Here is a 27,277-nt window from a genome sequence, read left to right on the forward strand (position 1 = left end):
TACACATAAAATACATATTATGAAGCAAGATTGTCTACATTTTAAAATTTTTGGTAGTCAGCTTGGCTGGATATAGTTATAGCTATAGTTGGCATTAATAGATATGCCATTTTAATATAATTATTTGCCTACCTGATTTGTATGCTGCCACAAGAGGACAACGCTTCATATACATAATTAGAAATTAAATAAAACACCCATGATAAATGAATAATAAAAACAAAGGACAGAGTGACACAATAGTCACTGTAATGTCAGTTCTTTTCTAAGATTCCAGACCAACTCAATTTTTAGCTTGTGGAAAGGCAATTCTCTCAGAAATAATAGGAAATAAGTGCAAGGCTTTTTTTAAAGACTAAAGTTAGTCTAGCTTTTCCTTCAGTTCTCATTTAACAGTAGACAAGTATTTTTTTAAGAATCACTTTTTAAAAATTCTCTTTGTGCCATTATCTCCAAAGAATATTTATAGCATTCTGGCTACTTCATCAGTGAACCAATTAACCCTGTATTGTGGGATGCCAAAACTTCATTTCTGTTAGTAAAATCTTGTGATTAGTGAGCAATATGCTATCATTTCCATTACATTTATTTTATGCATCACTGATATGTCACATATAATATTGGGAGTGAAACGTCGATATAACTGTTAATAATTATAAATATAGTTGATCTACACTGTTTCTGATTAACTGGAATTTTTGGATTTTGCGTAACGACAGCTACTGACTGGATCTCCAAACTCGACATTAAACTCTGAAATGTTATTTCTGTTTTCCTCTTAGGTTTTCTTACTGTTCTTGTTTTAATTGTTTTAACCTATAAAAATGAAGTGTTTTAATATTGTGTGTGACCAGCCATATGCTAAATAAATAAATAGGATTTCTTCCATTTCTTTTTTCTAATAAATAAAATACACGTTTAGCCTGTTTAAAATAACAATATAAATTTGCATTTCCATCGTCCATATTTTAGAATTTATTTTTTCAATATTTTTACACTTAGAGCAATAGTTTTAAAGATCTGACCGAACTCCAAAACCAGGTCCCTTGGGTGGTTGTGTCAGAGAAGTCAGACCACCAGATGGTTCACAAGAGAAACGTCCACTTCTGAAAAAAAAAAAATAGAAATTAAATATTAGAATTTATATTGAATATATTGTTCAATATATTTTCAGTCATTCTGAAATATCCACAAAAATTTGTTTCAACTTTCAATCATTTGTTTTAAGCATCTTTTAGTTCAATACAAGATAAAATGTGAATGAAAGAAATAGAAATGCGTGGGTGGGAGGGTTTTAGTTGCCAAATGTACACATTATTTCTGATTACAGATAATGCTCAACTTAATGACTGTAATGAAGCCTGACCATTATGGCTGCAAGTCATGACAGTTGTAAAGTGGGTCACCACATGACCAACCTAATTTTACAACTTTTTTGGAGTGATTGTTAAGCAACCACCACAGTCATTCAGTGAAGTAATTGTTGACAACGGACCAATTTTACTGAAAACCAGAAATAAATGTCAGTTGTAAATGCCAGCAAATGTGACTGCAAGAAGCTGCAAATGTGGGCCAGTTGCTGACTGCCCAAAATGTGGCCATGTGAACCTCATAAGTATCATTGGCAAGGTCCTTCGTAACTGAATGATTGCTAAGCAATTTGTCATAAATTGAGGGCTACCTGCACACTGAAGTATATGTCTGCTTGAGTGTAATTCCACTGAAATCAGTAAGGTTTACTTAAGAGTAACTCTGAACAAGATTAGAATCTATGACTACCTAGTATGAATATTATTTTCTTTTCTTTACATTTCCTATAGACATATCTTTGTTCTTAAAAGGAACATTAAGTAACAAAAGGAACTGGTTTCTCAACAACTAAGAAACCCTGAAATTTCAAAAAGCAGATTCTGATGAAAATAAACCAAATCATCATCACAAATCAATGATGCACAGTGCAATATAACTACCAAATACATTTAATTAACGTTATCCTATACAACAGGGGTGTCAGACTCGTGTCATCACATCAGCGTCACGTATCGGGACTGCCCCCCCCTTTGCTAAACTGGATGTGGCCAGCGTGTGACGCATCTGGCCCACGGGCCGCAAGTTTGTCAGCCCTGCTATACAACATCAAAATATATTGATAATAGTTGGCTGAAACTTTGCCTAAAAAGTTTAGGCATCTGAAATAAGTTTGGGGATATAGGGCTACCAAATTAAACTCTTGACAGAATGTTACCATATTTAGAAATGAGAAAAATATTTCATATATAAGAAAAGCAATCTATCTCCAATAAAATATGGCAAATACTTGATATTACTTCTCAAAAATGCCTACAAGCATCTTTCTCTACTGCTTAAAAAATTAAGAAGCAGCCTAAATTCTTATACCTGTTTCAGGTTACTCCAATAAAAATAGATAAATCGTTCTTTGAAACTTTGAATAAAATGACATGTAAATTCATATGGCAAGGGAAAAGGCCACGAATAAAATTTAAGCTGCTTCAGGACACAAAAGATAGAGGAGGAGTTGCACTGCCAGATTGGGAGACATATTATCAAGCAGCAGTATTGTCTTGGGTCAAAGACTGGATAGAATTAAAAAATCCTAGAATTTTAACAATTGAGGGACACGAACTTCAAATTGGCTGGCATTCCTTTATGTGGGATGAAAGATACGAAACACATTCATACTTCAAAAGACACACAATAAGAAACTCATTACTACAAATTTGGCTTAAAATTAAAAAACAGCACTATATGAAAATACCAAGTTGGTTATCACTGGTAGAATCAATTAGACACCCAAATCTAACAGATAAGACAAAAATAATAAGATATAAAGATTTAATTGACTATCAAGGTAAATTGAAGACAAAACAACAATTGGAGACAGACTTAGATAGGGAAATAGATTGGTGGACTTATACCCAAAGACAATCTAAATATAGAGAACACATAAAAATATATGAAACTCATAAAAACAAGAAATAGACAAAATTATATTAGATTCAGAAAACAAACTAATTAGCAGAATTTACAAATTTCTTTTACGCTATAAAATGGAAGAAGAGACAGTCAAGGAAACGATGATTAAATGGGCTCAAAACATCAAACACAATAAATTTGGAAAAATGGGAAAAGTTTTGGCAAGTAAATATAAAACTAACAAGAGCAGTGGCGTACAAGGAAAACCAACTGAAAATATTTTATAGGTGGCACATGTCTCCAACCAGACTAGCAAAAATACAGCCTAAAAATAGTTCGATTTGCTGGAAGTGTAAGAAGACACAAGGAACCTTCTATCATTTATGGTGGACATGCCCGGCAGCAAAGAAATTTTGGTCTAACATCAAAAAATGGCTGGAACAAATAACAGAAACATAGACAGATAAAGAACCAGAAACGTTTTTACCAGGAATTTTTAATAAACCATACCCTAAAGATATTAAATATCTCACAATCCACATACTAACAGCTGCAAGAATAATATATGCAAAAAATTGAAAGCAAGAAAAAAAACGCCAAACGAAACAGATTTAATAGAAAAAATTCTAGAATGCGCTGAAATGGATAGGTTAACCAAAGAAATACAAGAAAGAAGAATCAGATTACTATAAAATATGGAATAAATGGTATAATTGGTTAAAAATTAGAAATAAACAAAAAACCTAGAGGGGAAATATTGCCGGTATAAAAAATGTCATTACACTAAGGAGAGAGGTGAAGAAATATATAACAAGCAGAATGTCACTTTGAAACAATGCTTAAGAAGGAAACATAATTTTTTTGTTTATATCAGTGGTTCTCAACCTTCCTAATGCCATGACCCTTTAATACAGTTCCTCATGTTGTGGTGACCCCCAACCATAAAATTATTCCTAAAACCATTGAAAATATGTGTTTTCCAATGGTCTTAGGCGACCCCTGTGAAAGGGTCGTTCGACCCCCAAAGGGGTCCCAACCCACAGATTGAGAACCACTGGTTTATATGTTGTATAAATGTTTGTTGTGTGTATGTCATGTTTTTTTTAATATTTATACTCTAAAAATTTTTTATTTTAAAATAAAAAAAATTAAGAAGCAGCTTCTTATAGACCACCATAGCATGGAACATAAAAAGCAAGATGTCCTGGTAATAAGATTTTATATTTAATCTTACACTGAAATATATATCCTAAGAACTTTCTAGGGATCCCCAACACCCGGGCTGTGGACTGGCATGCCAGAAACATGCCAGTCCACAGGATGCAGGCAGCATGTGATACCACAGCCCCTCCAGTCAGCGTAAAAACCCCTCTCCATGGAACCAGTCCCCAGTGCCCAAAAGGTAGGGGGCCACTGTTCTACAGGATTGTTTTATTAGATTTTTTTTCTTGCTTTCTCATGGTATTTTATTATGCAAATAATATACCTTGGTCCAGGTTTTGGAATATTTCCAGCTTTCAGTTCATCAATTATGTTTTCAATGTCTTTTGTTGTCAGATCTTCCTGTAAAATTAATGAAAACAATATTCCACAAATTAAATATGACATTTTCTTTATGAGTATGTTTATTGTATTTAATGTTATAGAACTCTTTCTTTTGCTACAGAAGACTACAATAATTGTACTTCAGAAGTTAACAGACTATCTTATATTTATTTATATGGCTGCCTATCTTTCAATTGTGACTTTCTGTGATATTCTGGACATAATAAAAAACCTATATATTAAGATTAAATATATATGCATATTGTATTTTACTGTATCTGTATCAAATGCATAGTTAATGTTGAGTTATTATATTAGCCATAGAATATTGACAAAATTAGATACCTGAGGATGATAGATTTCTTAATTTTTCAACTAAAGTCAAAAAAGGAAAAGGAAAATACTAAAATCTGTCTATATCTTTATGTCAATTGAGTTGAATTCCACACATAGTAAAAAGCATCATGCTCTCATTGAACACTACATGTGATTTAGCACAGGGATTTTCAAGCTTTTTCAAGTTATGGAAACAATTTATATTTTTTTAACAAATTCTGCCACTCCCAACAAGAGGTAACACTGTAGTAAGAGAACATTGAGTATGTCTGAACTTCCCCACCCCCTTTAATCTCTCAAGGAACCACATCAAGTTCTCATGAAACCCTAGTGAGAACAAGGGTACAATTTGAAAAACCTGATTTACTGCACAAAAGCAATGTAGGTGGTACACAAGCAAACTTGCCAACTGAATGAGGAGTAAGAGTTTTACACTGGTATGAAGGAATCATATTTCAAGTTGCCAGGATAAAAGCCTTTATAATGCATCATCTTGCAATTAATTTATTCAGATAAATATGCATAAGGACAAACATGCCAATTAGAAACAATTCAATTAAAAAGATAATGATTTCATAATGGGCAAAACCTCTTGACAAGAAAAAATTATGGTTATCACTGACAAGAGATGAATATGCTCTCCTGCGAGAGCCACATTCATATTTCCTTCCCATTGTGTTTTCAATCAGTACAGGCATTACCGCCCAGTCAGAAAGCCAATGGCACCAATGATCAATTTGCACTGAGTGCCAAGAGTTTAGGTGTGAATTATGTTATACAGGTAGTCCTCGACTAACCTTTTGTTTAGTGACCATTCAAAGTTACTACAACACAAAAAGGTGATTTAAGATTGTTTTTCACACTTGGAACCATTGCATCCCCATGCATATGATCAAAATTTGGACTCCTGACAACTGTGCAGTGTCCTGGAGTCATGTGATCACCTTTTGCAACCGTCTGAGAAGCAAAGTCAATGGGGAAGCCACCCTCACTTTACAACAGTGTTACTAGCTTGAAAACTGCAGTGATTCACTTAACATTGTGGCAAGAAAGTCGTAAAATGGGACAAAACTCTCTTTTAACTTTCTTGTTTAGCTGAAAATAGAAATGTTGGGCTCAATTGTGGTGATAGATTGAGGACTATCTACCTACTTTTGAGAGTACCTTAACCAGACTGTTAAGTATACTTTTGCTCCTCATGGAGGCAATTTTGCTATTATTAGACAATGAAATTTGTTGGGTCAAGACTTCTAAGCTTCCTCTAGTGGTCCTTCTGCTTATGAATGTTCTTGAAGACTAGTTAATAAGAATCCAAGCTGTGTTATTTTGTCTTACCTTCTCTCTTCTAGATAGGTCCATACTTAGGCATAGCCAGTCAGTAAAAAGGAATAGGGAATTGGCTATAATAGACAACAGAATTGCAAGTTCTGTTTTTGCTTGTTCTGTTTCTTGAATATCTTTTTTACTGTGATATCATTTACTTCTAACTTTATTTTAGTTTTGATACAATTTGGGGGATTGATTTATTTCACTTGAGTGCATTATATGTGTTTCTTATAATTCTAATATTTATGTTTTTGCCACAAATAAATAAAAGTGATTGTTTATAATTTATTTTTTATTTTTTATTTATTTTAATTTGATTTATATGCCGCCTTTCTCCAGAGACTCAGGGTGGCTTACAATGCGTTAAGCAATAGCCTTCATACTTTTGTATATTTATACAAAGTCAGCTTATTTCCCCCACAAACTGGGTCCTCAATTTTCCTACCTTAGAAAGGATGGAAGGCTGAGTCAACCTTGAGCCTGGTGAGATTCGAATTTACAGTAATTGCAGACAGCTGGTGTTAATCACAATGCTATCAGTCTGCTGAGCCACCAGGCCCGTATAATGATGGAAAAGCAAAATTAATTTTTGAGGCAATTAATTTTTTTAATCAGTCAAAGCTTTAAAAAATAATTGTGATTGCTTAGCACATACAAATTTACCTGGGATATCTGCATGAGATTATAACTTTTGATTATGCATGGGAAAAGTTGCTGCATCTACTTCAGGGCTTCAGAGACAGAATGGAAGTTAGGTTAAATGGCAGAAAATATATTACAAATGAAGTATACATGTCCCAGGATAATGTTGCAAGATCCAATCTGGATCAGTCACCGGGACCAGAGGATCTTCTGAGCTTTTGGACTTGTGCTGGAGCCAATTCTCAGGAAACTTCTCGCTCAACAGAATTGTCCTTGGGCTATTATGTGTGTATTTATGTGGTGCCTTCCTATTGGTCGATTGGCATATTGATGGCTGGCAATTGGCTGTTGTTTCCTTGTGCTGCCAAAACTACAAGGCTTAAATGTGACTCTTGATGAGATCATGGTCTTCTCCGACACAATGTCCACCCCTCCTCACTTAGCATACATATAATAGATTTTAAAAAATCAGAAGAGTACAACACAGATCAGAATAACCTAACCAGGACGCAAATCATGAAGTTACTCCAGTACCACCAGCATACCCTTTTCATATTCAAAAGTGAAATGTATCAGCAAAAAGAGCAATTTTGAGACTAGCAAATGTGAGACTAGGCCAAAAATACTCAGATGATGCAGAAATATGAAGAGGGGTTAGACAGGGCTGTATTCTGTCTCTGCTGTTATTTAATATCTACTCTGAGTCAATTTTCAACGAAGCACTGGAAAACATTGATGCTGGCCTCAAAGTAAATGGTGTTCAGATCAACAATTTAAGATATGCTAATGATACAGTTCTGCTTGTCAGTAAGCATGAAGACCTTCAGCTCCCCATCAACAGAGTCTCAGAAATATCTGAAAAATATGGCTTGAAGCTTAACATCTCAAAAACCAAGATCATGGTCAGCAAACAATCCATTAATTTACCACTGATAAATTCAGAAGGAATACTATTAGAAAAAGTTGAAAGGATCACATACCTTGGTTTTAATTTACATGAAAGCTGGGACATGATCAGTGAAGTAAAGACAAGGACAGAGAAAGCTTGAACAGCATTCTTCAAAATGAAAAAGGTCTTCTGCAGTCACGATATAAGCCTAAGACTGAAAATCAGGCTTGCCAGATGTTACACCTTTTCTATCCTGCTCTACGGAGTTGAGAGTTGGTCTCTTGACAGAAAACCACTTGAAGAAACTAGAAGCATTTGAAATGTGGATTTACAGACGACTGTTATGTATAAACTGGATTAATAAAATCACAAATGAGGAGGTGATAAGTCTCCTGGGAAATCAAAGGGAAATAAAGCCATTAAAAAGCAAAAGTTAGAATATTTTGGATATGAGATGCAACACCCAGAAAACGGACGTTGCCTTACCTGAACCTCCATTTTCAGGGCGCTGCAGCTACACTCCATAGCTGGGTTATTCCTCATGTTCTGACAGCAACTGGGTGAATTATTTAAATTTTTTTGCTCTCTCCATCTCTGGCCAAACCCACTTGTCCCATGATTCCCCAGTCTTGAACGAAGGCGCAGCACAGCAAAGGAACTGCCCGGAGACAGGAATCAGAAATGGCCAAGCCTGCAAACAACAGGAACAAAGCAGGAAGCCCCAAACAAGGAAGGGAGGGAATGGAGTGTATCCGCAGCACCCCGAAAATGGACGTTCAGGTAAGACAACATCCATTTTCCAGAGCACTGCGTCTACACTCCATAGCTGGGACATACCCAAGCTCAAACCCCAGGGGTGGGAGGCTGACTGCTCCCTGAGGCTCAGTCCAAGAGGACGCTTTGCAGGACCCTCCGCCCAAACGATGCCTCAGCCAAGGCGTAAGTATCAATCTTATAGTGGCGGATGAAGGGCGACAAAGAAGTCCACGTGGCCGCCCAACAGATGTCTGACACTAATGCCTGAGTCGCCCATGCCGCCGAAGTTGCCACACTGTGGGTGGAGTGTGGCAGGATCCTGCCCGGAATGGGCTGTGCTTGGAGGTCGTAGGCCGGCGAGATGCAGGCCTTAATCCAGCTGCCCACCATGGATGAGGAAATCTTGGCCCATAGAGGCCAGATGAAAAGAGACCATGAGAGCCTCTGTCTTTCGAAAGGAAGCCGTCCTATGGATATAACGACGAAGAGCACGTCGAACATCGAGTGTGTGCCAGAGTACCTCCCAGTGGTGTTTTGGAGACGGACAAAAGTCCAGCAGAATGATCTCCTGGGCCCGGTGAAACCACGAGTTTACTTTAGGAGTGAAAGATAGGTCCAAACAAAGCACCACCATGTTACCGTGAAAAATGCAGAGATCTTTCCTGATGGATAAAGCGGAAAGTTCTGAGATTCTCCTGGCCAAGGTAATAGCCAGGAGGAAAGCCACCTTCAATGAAAGGAATTTGAGCGAAATGGAACCGAGGTTCAAATGGTGGGGAGGTGACCACTTGTAGGACGAGTGGAAGATCCCAGGAGGGATATCTATGTACAGTGGGAGGACTTAAATTGGTAGCGCCATGTAGAAACCCCCGCACCTAACGATGATGGGATAAGGACTGACAGGGCGGGCACAAAATCACCATAGACAGAGCCGCTGCCTGACACCGTAACGTTGGTTACCACCTTTAAAGTGCTCCATGGCATAGGACCTAGTTATCTTTGAGACCGCCTGCTGCTACCGATGACCTCCCACCGACCTGTGCGCTCCCACAGAGAGGGCCTCCTCGGGGTGCCATCAGCCAAACAATGTAGGCTGGTGACCCCCAGCGGGAGGGCCTTTTCTGTGGGGGCACCTACCCTCTGGAATCAGCTGCCCCCAGAGATAAGGAGAATCCAAGACCTCGGTGCCTTCCGCCGTGCCCTTAAAACTTTCTTTTTTCAGCAAGCCGGGCTGGCTTAATATATTTTTTAACATATTTTTAATTTTTTAATTGGTTTGTTATCTTAAATTGGGGCCAAATTAATATATATCCTTTTAATTGTTTTTTAATGTTCGTATTGTATGTTTTTATCTGGCTGTACACCGCCCTGAGTCCCTCGAGAGAAGGTGCGGTATATAAATTCGAAAAAAAATAAAATAAAAACGTGGCCGGGGCCAAGCCTTTATCCAAACCTGATTGAAGGAACTCCAAAATGTCCTGGATAGCTGCTGAAGTTGGGTCCACATGGTGTCCGGAACACCAGGTGCAAAACGCCCTCCAAGACGCCTCATAGTTTCGAGTTGTGGACGGCCCTCTAGAAGCCTAGATGGTGCCGATTATTTTGTCCGACAGGTGGTCCTTCTTCAGGATGACCCACTCAAATGCCAGACGGCCAACTAGAGCCACTGAGGCTCTAGATGGCAGATGGCCCCCTGGCACAGGGCGATCCGATGGGGAGGGATTACCCACGGACCTTCGACTGAGAACTCTACGAGGTCGGCGAACCATGGGCGGCGTGGCCAATTGGAAGCCACCAACAGGAGATCGGCCTTGGCAATGATCATCTTCCGAACCACCTGTTGAATGACTGGAATTGGTGGGGATGCGTAGAGGAGGCCGGAAGGCCAATGACATCATAGAGCATCGTGGTCTTCTGCCAGTGGACTCGGGTTATAAACCGAGGGAGCTGAGCGTTGGACGGACTGGCGAACAGGTCGATGACCAGCGTCCTGAAGCGGGTAGATAGTTCTCGAAACAACTGGGGATGCAGTTGCCATTCCGCTGGGTCGATCTGTTCCCTGCTGAGCCAATCCGCCCAAACACTGGCTACCCTGGAGATTGGTCCGCCCAGATCGAAAGTAGGTAGCATTCCGCCCAGCTGAAGAGTCTCGCCGATTCGAGCATCAAGGAGTGGGACCTCGTGCCCCCTTCCCGATTCACATGCACTTTGGCCGACATGTTGTCCGTGAGGACCAGGACATGACAGCCCTCCAAAGCGTGACGAAAATGCCGGAGAGCCAGGCAAATCGCCCGAAATTTTAAAAGGTTGATGCTGTGGAGTCTCTCCGATGACGACCACTGTCCCTGTGCCACCTGGTTGGCAATGTGGGCACCCCAGCCCTGGAGACTGGCATCTGTGGTCAGCACAATCCGGTCCTGCTCCAGAAAGGAACAGCCCTGCAGAATGGCTGAAGACTGCCACCAGTAAAGCGACAGCCAAACTTGTGGAAGTAAGTACGACTTGTTTGTCGTGTTGCAACAACCCCTCCGCTGATAGGGGAGGAGAAGCCACTGTAATGGGCAGGAGTGTCGGCGTGCCCAAGGGACGATGTTGAAGCAAGACACCATTTTCCCCAGTAGTTGAGATAGGGTCAGCAAAGGAATAGATCTGCGAGCCCGGACCTGGGTGATCAAGTCTTTGATGCTCAGGACCTGTCCTGAGACAGGAACACCTGCCCCCAGGAGGAGTCGATCACTGCCCCAAGGTGCAAGATGTGGATGGAGGGGACAAATTGACTTTTGTCCATGATTATCAAGAAACTGTGCTGCTGAAAGGCCGAGATCACCAGCTCCATGTCCCGAGTTGCCTGGACCTGGACGACGACAGGACCAGAATGTCTTCCAGGTAACACAAGACTCTCACCGGAACTGACCGAAGGGTGGCTGCCACCACAGCCACCAGTTTGGTGAAAGTCCTGGGCGCCGAAGAAAGCCCAAATGGCATGGCACAATATTGGTAATGCCTGCATACTCGAACTGCAGGTACTGCCTGTGAGAGGGGTGAACCGGTACATGCAGGTACGCTTCGCACAGATCCACCGACTGCAGGAGGTGCCCTTGCCGCACGGACGACAGGATGGATCGGATGGAGTGCATTTTGAATCTGCGGTAGCGGACCGCAAGGTTCAGTTGTTTCAAATTCAGGATCCCTCTGCAGCCGCCCGAGCTCTTGGGCACGAGAAAGAACACAGAGTAGAAACCTGTCCCATGTTGGTCCTTGGGTACCCACTCTATTGTGTTGATGTCCAGAAGGTGCGCAATCTCTGCTGACAGGAGTCGGCGCTGGTCCAGCGAGCCGGGAACCGGGCATCTGAGGAAACGAGACGGGGAGCAACCGATGAATTCTATGGATAGGCCTTGAGAGATGGTCCAACGGACCCACATATCAGACGTCGGCAAGTTCCACTGGCGGTAAAAGTTTTGCAATCGTCCACCGATGGGATGCGGCGGCCCGGAGTCATTTGCCCCATCGGAATGACTTGGAAGTGGCGCCACGAAACGGGCGTTTGGAGCCTTGCTGTGGTCTGCCTCGGTCGCGGAATTGTCTGCCTGTAAAGTGGTCAACCCCTTGGAAAGATGGACGTTAAGACAATGACCCCCCGGGGCTGGAGAAAGTCTGAAAGGGCTGCCGTTGAGTGTAAGGCGTGTAGTGCCGGTCCTGTTTGTGGTAAGAAGACGGCAGCACTTTGCGCTTATCTTTGTCCTCAACGAGGACTAGGTGTAGCGCAGCCCCAAACAGGTTGGGGGCTTTGTACGAAGCCGCTGAGAGCTTCCACTTGGTTTTGGCATCCGTCTTCCAATGACGAAGCCAAAAGAGCCTCCGGGAGGTGACTGCTGAGGTGAGGGCCCGAGAGGCGAATTTCACCGAGTTAAGAGAAGTATCAGCGGAGTATTCAATGGCTGTGACTATCTTGTTGATGTCCTGATGTAATCTGGTTTCCTCAGGGGGAAGCCATTCTTGCAATTGTTGCAGCCAAATGAGCGACGCCTGATTGAAAAATGAGGTGGCTGACGCCATTTTGATTGCCCAGGCTACCGCCTGATGGGACTTATGGAAGGCGACCTCCGCCCATCTGTCTTCAGAGTTTAGGCCATCCAATGGGTCCGACGAGATGACCGATGGTGAAGCAAGGCTTGCCAGTGGGGCATCAACAGTCGGCAATTCTAAGAGTGCTTCCAGTTCCGGAGCCGGACAGTACAGCTTCTTATCCAGATTGCTGGGCGTTGTGAAGGACCCGGGCTGACCCCACAGTGTTTGGAGTACATCCATAGTTGTGGGCACGGGATAAAATCCTTCTGTTTAGCCACTTTAAATAAGGCATCATGGGGCCCAGCCTCAGCTTTAGAAGAAGCCTGTTCACTGACCGCCCCAAGGTTAGTGGTCAAGCGTGCCTTGTGCAGGAGGGATTTAAAGAGGGCAGGCCTGAACAGACCTATAAAGGCCGGAACATCAGGAGCCAAACCCTCGTCCTCTGAGAACTCGAGGTCCTCCGGGTCAGCATCAGCCTGGTCAGAATCAGTGGAAGAGTCAGAATCCCCTCGCTGTGGTGAGCAAGACCTGCGAGCGGCCTGACTGGGAGCCACCACTTGCCCAGGTAACGGAGCCAGGGGGAGGGATGCTTGTTGTAGACCCGCAGCAAAGATCGTGGACAAGGCCGTAGATAATAAGGGCTGGAAATCGAGTTGAACACTCGCTGATGACGTTTCCGCTGCTCGGAGCCCTGCTGCAGTTGGTGTGAAAGTGGCTTCAAGAACAACTGGACGAGGAGCCCGAAATGGATCCAAGCCGACCTTCAAAACGTCTGGCATGGAACTTGAGACCCCTTTTGAGGCAGACAGCGACTGAGTCGGATGAGCCATGACCTCTGAGGACGGGCCAGCTGGTGATGTGTCTGGAGAGAGAATAGAGGAAGTAGGCTCGATTTGTGTTGGAGGACAACACTGTAAGGGCTGTGGGACCAGACCAAGCGCGGCCGAGGTCGCCTGCCTGGCCCTATTGTACTGTTTCTTAAAGGCCTTGTGCCGCCGCAAGGCGTCCTTGTCGCAGCCGGAGGCCATCTTGGACTTCTGGGACTTGTGGCTGGATGAAACAGATCGCTTCTCTGCCACTTTTTTTCGTGACGCAGAATGACTGGGAGGACTGGCCTCCTGTTCCAAATCGGAGGATAGTGAAGAATCCGCCATTGGGAGAGACCCCCTGGTAGCAGCCAGGTATTGCTGGGGTGAGAGGGAGGTGTGGGACTGACAACCCCCAACGTCTCTCAGCCGCTTCCCTGCGCAGAATGGGCCAGGACACACTGAGACCCAGGTGAGAAGGTAGAAAGCGCAGGCCATAGGTTGAAAGGCATCGGAAACCCGCAGGGCCCAGATGCGTCCTCCTGACAACCGATCCCTGGCGCTGGGCAAAGGCAGGGAGGTCAAAAGGGTGCCGGACTGCAAGCGTTGGCCGCCAGACAAAGTAGAGGATTTCTCAGGGTCTGGCGCCAAAGCGCGGCACAATTGTGGACACAAAATGGCGGGTGCTGTCCTGTTTCTTGTCCAAAATGGCAGGCGCAACTGCCGAAACCCAAAATGGCGGCTCGATCTGAAGCACTCGGTCCGGAGCTAGGATCCGAGCGTGGAAAGGCCACCCCAACAGTTTCACCTACCGCCAGCCGCTCCTCCGATCGTATTGCGCCAAAGATGTCCTCAGAGCGTACACGAAGCTCGTGCGAATGCTCCGGAGCCTCCTTAACCAAGGAGCGCCACAAGGAGGTGGCGGTGGGGCCGACGACGGCGAGCCGCTCGCCAAAGGCACCCACCAGCAGCCAAGAGTCAAGCCAGATCTGCCCCGAAGGGCCAGAATCCGGTCACTGTCAAGCGCCCTAAGCGCTGCGGCAATGGATGCCTGGTGGCCGCAATCCAAGCTGGATCCGCCCCGAGGGGTCAGAATCTGGCTGCTGTCAAGCGCTCGAAACTCTGAGGCAATGGATGTGTGGTGGCCTCAATCCAAGCCGGATCCGCCCCAGGGGTCGGAATCTGGTGGCTGTCAAGCGCTCGAAGCGCTGAGGCAAGGGACGGCCTGGATCTCCAGATGCGTCACCAAGCCTCCCAGCAGAAAAAATCAAGCGAAATGCAGCTCTCAACCGAGATCAAGAAAGAAATTCAAAAATAAATTAAATGCCTAGTCACATTACCAAAAGGGGGGTGGAATTTCCAGAGAGAGAACAAAAGGACACCTCAGTCTGTCAGCAACTGAGTGAAAGACTGGGGAATCATGGGACAAGTGGGCATGGCCAGAGATGGAGAGAGCAAACAAATTTGAATAATTCACCCAGTTGCTGTCAGAACATGAGGAATAATCCAGCTATGGAGTGTAGACGCAGCGCTCTCGAAAAATACGGCATCCTTCACTTAATCCTCCAGGGAAAGATTGAAGGCAAACGAGGTCCAGGCAGAAGAACAACATCATGGCTTCAAAACCTAAGGGACTGGTTTGGACAAAACCCAGCAGCACTTTTTCATACAGCTGTTGACAAAAATAGGATTGCCAACATGATCGCCAACGTCCAATGACGGATATAACACAAGAAGAAGAAGAATCAACAAAAAGAAGGGACACCCATGGGATCACCCCAGTATCAGGAGTCATTGCAGAAACTGTCCTATGCGAACTAGAACATCGTGCATTTCTAAACTACACATCTAAATTTTGGTGCCGCTACATGGGCAACATGTTTGTCATCCACAAAAGAAATGTACTGAAAGACTTTCATACTCTACTGAACTCCCATCTTTCTAGACATACAATTTACCATGGAGGAAGAAACAGCTAGACAATTACCATTTTTAGATGTGCTTGTCAATAGGCAGAAAGATAGAAGCCTAGAAACCATGGTTTATCACAAGGCTACCAACACTCCACATATTCTTTATTTCAACAGTAACCATCCACTGTCATACAAAGAGTTGCCTCAGAACACCAAATGGCAGGGTGTAGTACAAAGCAAGCTAAATAACTGGAGAGAAGGTACCTATGTGAAGAATCCAGGCAGAATGGGTACCCATAAGCATTTATTACAAGATATCTGTGTAACACATGAAGTGAAAGAAGATATAAGATCAATATATGGCACATCAAAAACATTTCAGAAGCAGTAGAATGCAGCTTCTGATATCTGCAAGTGGGCATTGCATACTACCCAGAGGTGGGAGATACTTCTAATGTAATTTACTGGATTCCCTGCATGGATTGCCCCATGACTTATGTAGGATGGACATGGAGGAAGCTAACCAGATTGCAAGAACACAAGTGAGTGGTCAGACAAGTAGACTCAAACTCATTGGTAGCCTCAAATAGCAACGAACAAGGACATACCGTATTTTTCGGTGTATAAGATGCACCAAAGTGTAAGACGCACCTTAATTTTGGGGGAGGAAAACAAGGAAAAAAGTATTTTATCTCTGCTTACCAGCATTTAAGGTGGCGCCGCCCTCCTCCTCCTCCTGCAAGCAAGAGGTGCAGGGACTACTCGCTTTCCCCCAGAGACCCCTCACATGCTCTGGGGGGAGGGACAGAGCACAGCCTGAGGAACAAACCTCTTCAGGATGGTCTGGGGGGGGGGAATCTGCCCTGCAGCTTCAGGGAACAAGGCAGGTGCCACGATTTGAGGCTGGTCACCCCTCTGGCCGCGCTGACTTCACTCCCCAGCAATGTGAGGAGCCGCCGCCACTGCTGCCTAAGCCCTCTCTGCGCCCAGGAGCCAAGCCGAGCTGAATGGGAGCCCCTAAAGGGAAACATTCCTCCTTTCCAGCCATTGCTGCCCGGATTCCCCAATGCAATTCTCAAGAGTCGCGCTTCAGGTGGCAGCCAGTTCCCCTGCAACGTGCAGCGGGGAACTGGGAAGTGCTTTGGATTTGGGAGGAGATTGTAGCACTGCCGCCCGAAAGTGTTTTTCTGCACATTGCAGAGCCGCACGCTCCTGTCCTTCTTCTCAGCAGACTCAACTTCTCTTTCCTCCTGGCCAGATCCGCCGCCTGAAACAATGTGCACTTTTTGTCTCTGCACACCCCATGTTTGGAATCAGGAAGGGGATCGCGGGTCTGCTGCTGGGCAGATTCTCCCCACTCCCCACCGTCCCGAAGAGTGAGGGTTGTTCCTCAGGCTGTGCCCCGACCCAGATCTCTGCCACCTGGAACTGGCCGAAAATGGCCAAAGGGTGGGGGCCGGGGCTACATTTGGCGTATAAGATGCACCAAGATTTTCACCCCCTTTTTGGGGGTAAAAAGGTGCGTCTTATACACCGAAAAATACGGTATATTCAATTTTGCAGTTACTACGACTGTTAACTGTGCAAGTAGAAAGATAGCCAGGGAAATGATTGAAGTCTACGAAACGGGCCCCTTGTCAGTCAACAGGAGTACTGATTTACCACCAGCTTACGAGAGACTTAGAAGCCAAGGACTTGACAGCACATCAACACACAAATCAACCAATAGGAAGGCACCATATAAAAACAATGCATAGAATAGTCCAAACCATATGTTTCGTTCCAGAAGTTCCTTGAGGATGGGCTCCAACATAAGTCCAAAAGGTTGGAAGACTAAATTTCTGGTTCCAGTGACTGACCCAGATTGGATCTTGGAGAAAATATATTGCTCTCTGCTTGGCACACAGCATAGCCATATTCAAATTTCTGATCTTTATATGTTGGAAAGTGTATAGAATTTCATAGCACAATAAATAATAAGCAAAATGCCTAAAATTTTGTGAACTTCCTTCTTGAAAAAAAGTTGCTCTTTTTATGATGGAACAACAAATAAAATATTGAGAACCACTAATCTAATTCATATAAAATTAATTTTTAGTAAATCTGTTCATTAGAATATTATATGAAAACCCATACTATGATAGAGAAAACTTGCTGTTTATGCCAATTTAATTTTTCCAGGCAACAAGCATATACAAAATGGATACACTGAAAGATATAAGGCTTATTTCTACTTACATAATAGTTGTCATTTATTTGTACCATTGGTGCATTTACGCAAGCTCCCAAACATTCAACTTCAGTTACAGTGAAAAGTTTATCAGACGTAGTTTCCCCTACTTTTATACCTGAGGCAAAACAAATTAGTTTGATTTATAATAAAGCAAACTGTAAACATGAAAACTTTATGGCTATTTGTCCCAATACAATGTTCCAAAACTGATTATGGCAGTTTGCATAATTCAGTATTAGATTTACTGTATTAAATTAGCACATTTCCCAATTTGTTCTTGCCACTAGAGTTGCAATCCTGTTTATAGGAATGTATGGGTATATAGCTGGCTGTTAGATAATATAATGAGCCAAATGTTATCTTAAATGAAGGTATTTTTATTTCATAAACTTCACAAGAAACTATTTTGTGGGCTGGGGGAAGAATGAAATAGTATCTTAAATTTCAGCAAGTTTAAACATACGCATCTTGCCCCTTAAGGGATCTCACATCACAAAAAGCCAAAATGTTAGAATAGAAAAGAATTACAGAGTTGAAAGGGACCTTGGAGGTCTTCAGGCAAGAAACCAGAGGTGGGGCACAGAGCCCTTTGTGGGCACGTGCGCTGTCACCCCAGTTCAGCCATTGGATTTCTGGCGCTCTGGCACACACGTGCACGTGACTTGCCTTCCGGTTTGGGCACTGTGCCAAAAAGGTTCGCCATCACTGCCCTATACCATTTCAGACAAATGGTTGTCCAAGCTCTTCTTTAAAATTTCCAGTGTTGGAGCACCCACAACTTCTGGAGACAAGTTGTTCCACTGATTAATTGTTCTGTCAGGAAATTTCTCCTTAGTTCTAGGTTGCTTCTCTCCTTGTTTAGTTTCCTTCAATCTGTTTTCTCAGGCTCTTATTTCCTTTTCTCCCTTTTCTTAGCTATAAACCATCCTCTCAGGCTATGTAGCTCCACTATCAACAGCTAAAAAAATCCTATTGTCCAGCTCTCCAGGATACAAGGGTAACTTTGTCATGATCAAGTTTCTTTGCAAATATGCTTTTCAGAGTACAAATATAAATTGGATTAAGTAAGAAAAGTCAATACAACATGAACAGACTCATGATACAGGAAAATTAAGTGTTGTTTCATACCAAGCTTCTTCAGAATGGCTTCTAATATACTATCTGAATCTTGAAGCATGCAAGGTGTGGTAGTGCAGATTTGAATATGATATTTCCCAACAGGCTTACGATTAAACATTGTATAAAATGTTGCTACTTCATAAACTCTCATAGGAGGCATTTGTAGAATCTCAGCAATCTATAAATAGGAGAAAATCATTTTTTTATTTGAATAATATATTTACATATATTAGTACTTTTAGCAGAAGCAATGAAAATCTTGCAATGTCTTAATTTTCTTAAATTATGACTCACAGAATTATTGCACATAGTGCAATCTGAAGTCAGTAAATACTGTGAAATTATCTGAATATTTTTAAGATTAATAAACTTCCTTATATGATCTGGCAACATTCTAAATTATTTGTTTTAAATGAGGTACTTAATGAATATTAAAATTATTTTGTGTTAATATTGTTCAGTTATACATATGCTAAAATATCAGATTAAAGATAAGTACCTTATTCATAGCTGATATAGGTAGCCATCCATGTTGTCTTTGAGCCAAATCCAGGACTGGGATTACTGCCGAAGATTTATGTCCTTCTGGGTAGTTATTTACTATTCCATCTATCCTCTATTATTAAAGAAAATAAATATTACAATAACCAATTTTATTGAGATAGAAATACAGCATTTCACCCATCAAAACATGAAAGGTCATCAAAAAGGGACTAAAATGGTGTAAAAGCCCAAGTAATTTAATAACAAAATAAAACATACCTTATAGTTTTCAGGAGTGAAATCAAATGGGGTATTTGGGTTGTTTTCAGGAGTATCTCTGTGCTGTACAAATTACAATAAAATAATGAAAAGATGGTTAGATGTAGAAAAATTATAGCTTCTGTATCTTAATTATGATACTTCATGAGGAGAGATTCGTTTTAAGAAGATATGAAAAGCTGTACTAACAGCTGAATTACTGGAACCATCTTCTATGCATCATCACTCTAGTCAGTAGTTTCAGAAATAAAATGTTGCATCATGCTATTTAATTATATCACACGGGATATGTGTACTAATAGTGAATACTTTGATCATCATTTCAATTTACATGTTTATTATGTAAGCAAATTGCAATAAGTGAAAATATTGTTACAGTAATTGGATGCAGAATTGAAAAATTAAAAGTTTATGATAACCTATACAGTTGAATGTCGTTTAATTGATCACCTAAAGCTATAAAAATTATTGTACCCAGTCAAATATTACAGTACAAGTAATCCTTAAGAAACATGCCATTTGACGACTGTTCAAACAACGAATGACACCCCAAAACTACATACGAACCTGTTTCTTCAAAGTCACAATAGATGCAGCGCTTCCACAGTCGACAGACCAGGGGGATTCTGCTGCGCCCTTTCCTGCGAGGTCTCCCCCCCACCCCAACATCCCCTGCAGCATACTTAGAACTGCTCCCAATGATTCCTGGAAGCAGTACCATTTTCATTATTTCAGGAGAAACTACACAATATTTTGAATAAGATGATCCAGGGGAGAATGTGTCAGTTTGTTGCAAAAGTCAAATCCAGAAAGCACACACAGATAATTGATTCAGCAGGATTCATTAACTTCTCTTTATATGCAATATAACACATGAATAAATGTACAATACCAATAGTTGTTCTTCCAACATGGTAGAGAGGAGAGATCAGTTTCAATTCAGAGTTCAGAGTATACTAGTTTCGTTTTAGAGCTGAGCACAGAGCTAAGCCATGCCCAGACTTCTTAAGTTTCTGTTTCCAAACAGCCCTCATTGGCTGATCCAGTTACTATGCCTAATCATTGGTGACCTTGTTACCATGTCTCTGCCAGTTCATGAATATTCTGATAGAATGTTACTTGGTTAGGTAACATGAATGGAAAAGTATTAATTCCAGCGCATGTTAAAAGACACTGAGCCATTCAGAGACCGAAGAAGGAATGAGAATAGTGACTGGTGAATATCTGCTTAGAAAAATGTTGCTTTGTTTAGAATACAAAGTTTAAGAACTTGTGTGTAGACATGAAAAAGGAATAAATATGAATTTTAAAACTGACAGTTTATAATGGAAGTTTAAGAGTTAGTGAAGGATACATGGGTGACAGAAAATTATGAATATGGGACAAACCACATTTTTGTAGAAAGAAATGGTTGTTAGGGGAAAATAGAAACAGAAGAAAGGAAATTAAATAAAAGTGAAAGTACAAAGGATGTGACGAGACAGTACCAGTCCTGTACAAAATGTATTAGAAAACACATTAATTTCCCAATTAAATATAAGAAAAAACAATACAGAACTTGGAATAAAGAACAATAATGCACAGTACCACAAATGTAAGACATGTACAGAATGATGCCAATGGTGAAAAAAGAAATATTTTTGGAGAAAGTTTTAGGTGAACACTGATGAAAGTGGGGAAGGTCCTCCAATCAAATATATTCTCTTTGGAATTACTAAAATGTTTTTAACACAATATTTTAAACCCAAAATATCAATGTTTATATCAAATCAATTGCTAGATATTCAATGTTGTTATAAAGTTTAACAACTAAATATGCTACTAATCCTCAATATAAACTGTAACCACACCACACAATTGTTTAATACACTTTTAAAGTTATAAAATATGGTTTTTGTTTCCAACTTCGATTCTTACTTCACTATTGACAAAATCAGAAGTCTGGTCAGATAGACTTATACATTCAGATAGACTTATACAAAATTACCATAGTCATTTTGTATATGTAAAACTAATGCAGGAAGCTTAATGGGATATGTATGAATATAACAGATAAGCATTTACACTTTGGGGGCCAATATCCTCTATATTCTTGCTAGAAATAGATTCCACTAAACATAATGAGCTTTTCTTCTAAGTAAACATGATAATTCAGTAGGTTGATATATTTGCCAAGTACAACAATCATATATACAATCACCTACAATACTATGTATAGCAGTTTTATTATTACTAATAGAAAGGAAGTGTAATGTTATAAATACCATTAACAAATTGCACACAAATAAAAGCCACATTTTTCCATTTCACTAAACATTTTGTATAATCATTTGTTCAAACTACTTACCACAAACAAAGTTCCACCACTACTTCTGCGTTCTGCTGATGTATAAAGGCAACGAATATTTGTCACCTACAAATATTTCATATAAAGTTAATAGTTTGTATTTCCAATTACAGCTAAGAAATCGAACCGATCTTAAATTATGTTTATCCTTACTGAATTAGATGAGTCTATTTTAAGTTACTGTACTGCTGATAAGCTGTCTACACTACATATAAACCAAAAGTATACAGTATTAAATGCAAAAGTAGGTAGTAATATCTGTAATAATATGTATTAGCACTTCAAATTTGTCCTCTACCTGCATCTAAATCTTCATGATTCAAAAGAAGAAATTACCTGCAGGAAGTTTGGAAAAGGAAAGATAAACAGCTTGAATTTTGTCTTCTGTAGCCTGCATTTCAGAAATCCCTATCAGGCTCATTTTCTACAGGAACTAAAAAGTCATCCTATCAACAGAATCTTTGGTGCTTTTGTGACATAATAACCAGCCATAATCATCCCCTCTATACATCTGCTTACATGAATAAAACTGTGAGAACTAGATTACAAATCTTTAATATAGAAATATCTAGCAGCTTGATTTACTATCTTTGCTGGCATGCTAAAGAAATATTGTGCAAATTCTGAAATAATAAAATTTGTTATCTTTATAATAATGTTGTGTTTCTAAATCTGTCTAAAAATAGTTCCCTAATAATGGATTGGGAAATTATTGCAAACAAGGAAGTTGTTCATATTTGGACAAAACTGAATGACAATGAGGAGCCATTTGATAGAAACATGCTGAGGGAATACAATATTTCTTTGAATGAATTTAAAACTCCAGACCAAATGAAGTGGCTATAGCTATTCTCAAGGAATTCTGGACAACTGATAAAACGGACGTTGCTTACCTGAACGTCCCTTCTCGACGCGCAGCTGGAGAATCCAAAGCTCTGCTGCTAGGGACAGGACATGCGCCTACTCGACTATTGAACTACCCGAAGCTTTGGATTCTCCAAGCTGCGCGTTGGAGAAATTGGACGTTGCTTACCCGAACGTCCCTTCTCGACGCGCAGCTGGAGAATCCAAAGCTTCGGGTAGTTCAATAGTCGAGTAGGCGCATGTCCTGTCCCTAGCAGCAGAGCTTTGGATTCGCTAAGCTGCGCGTTGGAGAATGTCAGCTGAATAAATTATAGCAAATGTCCTGAGGAGAGGAACCTCCAACAAACTATAGACTAGTCAGTACAATTTCAATATCTAGGAAAATTCTAGAGCAGATAATAGGAGGATACAGTACCCTGAAAATAATGTGGTAATTCCCAGAAATCAGAACCAATCTTGCTAGGCTAACCTGACCTCTTTTTGATCATGTAATTTTCCTAATGGATTCTAAGAATCTTGCAGCCTTAATTTTGCAAAAAATTTAACGAAGTATTCATCATGATAAGTTGATTAGCAACTTAGTTAAGTGTGGACCAGATATTCTGACAATTACAGTAAATAGATAGCCAGCTGAATCAAATAATCTTGTAAAAATGCTCATCTGTGATTCCTCATCTTGACAGAAGGATCTTAACAAATTGGAACAGTAAGCAAAAAGCTGCAATAGGGACAATGTAAATGTATGTTTGGGTAGCTAAAAGTAAAAAATTGAGTACAGGATGACCATTACTAGTCAGCAACACTTGCAAAATACATCTTATATTTTGGTGAATCACAAATGAACATAAGCCAAAAGCATAATGCACTTGCAAAATAATCACAAAGGATATGAATAAGATTCTTGCAAGGATTAAAAGAGCATCTCGATCAGTTGCCTACAATTGAACAGTGATGTTTTCAGAAGAATTGGGTATCAAAATTAGAAAACCAAAACCGCAAAATCATATTTAATACCAAAGTGGAAGGTCACAGCCCAAAATAAAATAATTAAGATCAGATACAAGTAATTTAAAGAACACGAAAGAATAAAAATTAAACAATGTAAGGATCAAAACAAGCCTAGTTTTAAAACAACTAGCATCAGAAAAATTAAAGCAGCTTTGGAAATCATAAAGCAACCAGTAAAAGCAATAGCTGGAAAACCTGAGACATGAATCATCCAATTTAAGCAAAATCAGCTATTTCAATCAGACCAGTGGCAATTCTGCCAAAGTATAAATGACAAATTCTGAAAACTGAAAACCAAACAAAAAGAAAACAATACAGTTTTGGAAAGATCTATGAGAAACTCAAAAAATGATAATAAAAATGATGAAGGGATAAAATAATTTGAAATTGAATTTAATAAAAATTAAATGGAAGAATTAACAGCAGAAATAGTTAACAATTGAGTGAAAAGGATTTTTTTTTGCAAATGATCAATTGCATAGCTTGTAGCTCAGATATCTGACATTCAGTTATAACTAAACAGCTTAATGAAGTATTGCATAAAAGAGACATTAGTAACTGATTAATAACTGACAAAACTTTTGATTCAAAAAGACCCAGCAAAAGGGACACCACCAGGAAATTATAGACCAATAACATACTTGCCTACAGTGTTTAAATTATTTACAAGCATAATAGTAGACAAATCTAAGATTCAGAAGAAAATCTTTCCAATAGGACAGAAAGAAAATAAAAGGAAAAAGATTACAAAAAAATCAAAATCTGATTGATAAAATGATATTGGAGAATTACAACAGCTGAAATCCCTATTTACATATGGTGTGAATTGATTATAAAAAAAGTGTTTGTTTCCTTACCAATTCATTAAAGCAACAAATGTTTGGAAATAACTAGAATGTTTATAGAAAAAATAATGAAGCAGTGGAAGACAGAATTAGTGGTTGGAAATATTTCCTAATGATAAGGGTGGTTCAATTATGGAAGACTATGGTTAGGAGATGGGTGGCTCTTTTGGATGCATTTAAATAAAGGTCATCAGTCAGATGTTTAGGTGGATTTCTGCAGTAGGCAGGGAACTGAAGTAGATCTAAGGTCTTTCTAATCAGTACATCTTAACTGAAAAGAGATATGAAGTCAGATGCCACAAGGATCACTCCTGGGTTTTCTAAACATTTTATTAATATTTACAAAGGAAATGCTTACCGAAGTTGTGCATAACACTCAATTAGGTAGATATATATGCTAATTTCTTAGAAGCCTGAAATCAAATTCAACACAACTTTGCCAAATTAGAGATACAAGCTGAAATTAATAGAATGGAATAAAGTGAATGACTGGAATGAAATCTATCAGAGAAAATTGTAGAGTTTTGTTTAGGTAACAAAAATCAAATCAGAAGGAAAAAGTGCTTTACTTGTTTTGGTAAGAATTCTTATGAAAAATCTTGGAAAAGATGATTACTAAATCATCTTTTCTTTTGTTTTACTGTCAGATCATACATCAATACAACAGAATATAATTTCCAAACTCAGGAAATTAAGAATTCCACCTTTAGTTGTGCTAAATTGTGTTTAACCCATTTTAGAGTGCTCAGAATAAAGCATCTTGAAACAGTGTTTAGTTCTAGGCAAACTCCCCCCCCCCCCTTTAAAAGTTTCTGAGGAACTGAGTAAATTCAGAGAATGGCAATAGGATGATTTGCAGACTAAAAAGTTAAGTTATGTGGAGAGAGATTGCAGGAGTATGGCATATTTAGCCATGAGAAAAGATAGCAGAGTGGGGTGTAGCAAGATGATGATTGAGATGGCAGCTTGATCTGGAGGTTTTTTGTTGTTTGTTTACCAAATTTATGAAAAGGGTTACACAACTGACAAGATTTTTAGATTAAATAAATGCCTTCAGACCATCTGATGTACCTTAATTTCTATTTCAGCACTTAGTGAAGGGCTTAATTGGCCTAAATGACCTCTTCAGTTCCATGAAATAATCTATGCTTTGATAGCCTCCAGGCAAGAGACAATACGCAGTAGATACAATAGACATGCAAGCAGCAAATGTACAGGAATTAATATGAATATTTTAAAATGATGTTGATGCAGCTATTAGCCAGATATAACATTGACCTTGACATATAATTTTGATCAAGGAAAGATTCTACAAGATATGACTGCTAGTTTAATGGACTTATTTGAAATTTTGACAGTGTCCTGGGTAATAAAAGTTTTCTGCAATGAGCAATGTCCATCTAAAACAACCAGGTCATACAAATACAAAAATAATGCATGGTGTACAAATGTAAACTTCTTTGCCTGGTATACTATTCCCTTTTCTTTCTGTTTATATATATAAAAAAAGATAAGAATCAGGAACTGCTTACTATCTTGGGACATTATTAAAAGGAAAGATGTGTAGCAAACCTTTTGAGTTTTGTTATTTCTAACGATCTAGAAGATGCAGGCTTCTTTTAGAAACCAATATTCATATATCTTCCACACCAATGTTACTTGCCAATAGGACAACAGATCATTGTTGCAGGACAACAGCAGTTTCAGATACGTGTAAAAACTATCCAACTCAAATTTATGTAGAAAATGCTGCCTGCGTTACTCTACATACAGCTTCAGCTCCCGCGTTCCATTAATCAACTGACGGTGTATTTTAACGCAAGAGGACTTTTGTGGAAGCCGAGAGGTAGAAAAACCGTTCGGGCGATTATGACAATTGCAAATTTCGGTCAATGCCATTATCCTCTAGTTCGACCCACGCGAATTAGCATAAACGGAACGAATCTGAGAATTAAGACGGACTGATTTTCGGGGCGATATAAAGGCACAGGTGGTTCGCTCCGCATCCATCTTCCCCTCGCTTGCCGGCTTAGGCCCGCCGCTTATAGCAAAATAGCGTTGCTCTGACACCCACCCTTCGTTTCTCCTCCGCCGAGGAAGTGAGGTACAACAGCCCGAGCCTCACGCTCCTCCCCTTCCCGGAGAGGAAGGCCACTATGTCCTTGGTAGCTCAAACTCTCCCTCGAGCTCTCTAACGGCGCCCCACTTGCTCCTTGAAGGACGCCAACCTTTCCCGGCCCCCTCCTTACCAGGCGTGGAAAGGCAGTCCGAAAACGAACAGAGAACAACATGGCAGCAACCGCCTCCACCTCAACCCGGCTCGCCCGCCCTCAAGAGTCACAGACACTCAGTACCCTGGGCGCTCTCGGCAGCGCATGCGCAACCGGCGCAGTGAAAACAACCGGCCTGTTGGGAGTGCGGCGCGCGTGCTCTTTTAGGCCCATTACGGTGGACGCACGCGCCACTCACGGGTAGGAGTAGCGCCCTAGAAAAATGCGAGGTTTTCCTTTCAAAAGTGCAGCTGAAGACCGTGGAAGAGATCAGATACTGACCGGGCTGTCCGTTTTTCAGGCTGGAGTCCTGATGCATGATGCGTACTTTTACGTTTGCTGGCTTTTTAAAAACAGTCCCAGTTTGCAAAACCACACTTCTACAAAGCTGCCAGGACAACCTTTCTGTGCCGTTCGAGTCTGCGCTTGAGATGTTTACTAAAAGTTGTAGCAGCGGAGGAAAGGACCGATTTCATCTCCCAATTCATTATATGCCAATAATAAGGGCAGTAATGAGGACACTTAAGAGAGCAGTTAATCGGCCAAATATGACATCTTAGTTGTACATAGAAGCTGACTGGAGCAGAGATGCATGCTTATTATAGTGTAAT

The 27,277-nt window shown here is 40.6% G+C and overlaps 1 protein-coding gene across 1 annotated transcript; it reads right to left on the minus strand.

Annotated features, from left to right (window-relative positions):
* Positions 1-951: 951 nt before the first annotated feature.
* On the minus strand, positions 952-26,795 carry NDUFV2 (NADH:ubiquinone oxidoreductase core subunit V2). The gene is made up of 8 exons (XM_034429476.2): positions 26,646-26,795; positions 21,680-21,745; positions 19,333-19,395; positions 19,070-19,186; positions 18,580-18,748; positions 17,457-17,566; positions 4,421-4,497; positions 952-1,106 (listed from the first exon to the last, which is right to left on the minus strand). The coding sequence occupies exons 1-8, from the start codon at positions 26,685-26,687 to the stop codon at positions 1,013-1,015; spliced, it is 738 nt and encodes a 245-aa protein (XP_034285367.1). The 5' UTR covers positions 26,688-26,795; the 3' UTR covers positions 952-1,012.
* Positions 26,796-27,277: the final 482 nt, after the last annotated feature.

This window comes from Pantherophis guttatus, chromosome 3 (assembly GCF_059756535.1).
Source record: "Pantherophis guttatus breed Tessera chromosome 3, ASM5975653v1, whole genome shotgun sequence".
NCBI classification, from domain to species: domain Eukaryota; kingdom Metazoa; phylum Chordata; class Lepidosauria; order Squamata; family Colubridae; genus Pantherophis; species Pantherophis guttatus.

Excerpts from the sequence above, each read along its gene's own strand:
- NDUFV2 (XM_034429476.2), bottom strand. The coding sequence starts at position 26,687 with ATGTTGTTCTCTGTTCGTTTTCGGACTGCCTTTCCACGCCTG. Across the intron at positions 18,749-19,069 it reads CTATATCAGCTATGAATAAG|ATTGCTGAGATTCTACAAAT; the intron begins GTACTTATCTTT and ends TCCTATTTATAG. Across the intron at positions 17,567-18,579 it reads AGCCATTCTGAAGAAGCTTG|GTATAAAAGTAGGGGAAACT; the intron begins GTATGAAACAAC and ends GTTTTGCCTCAG.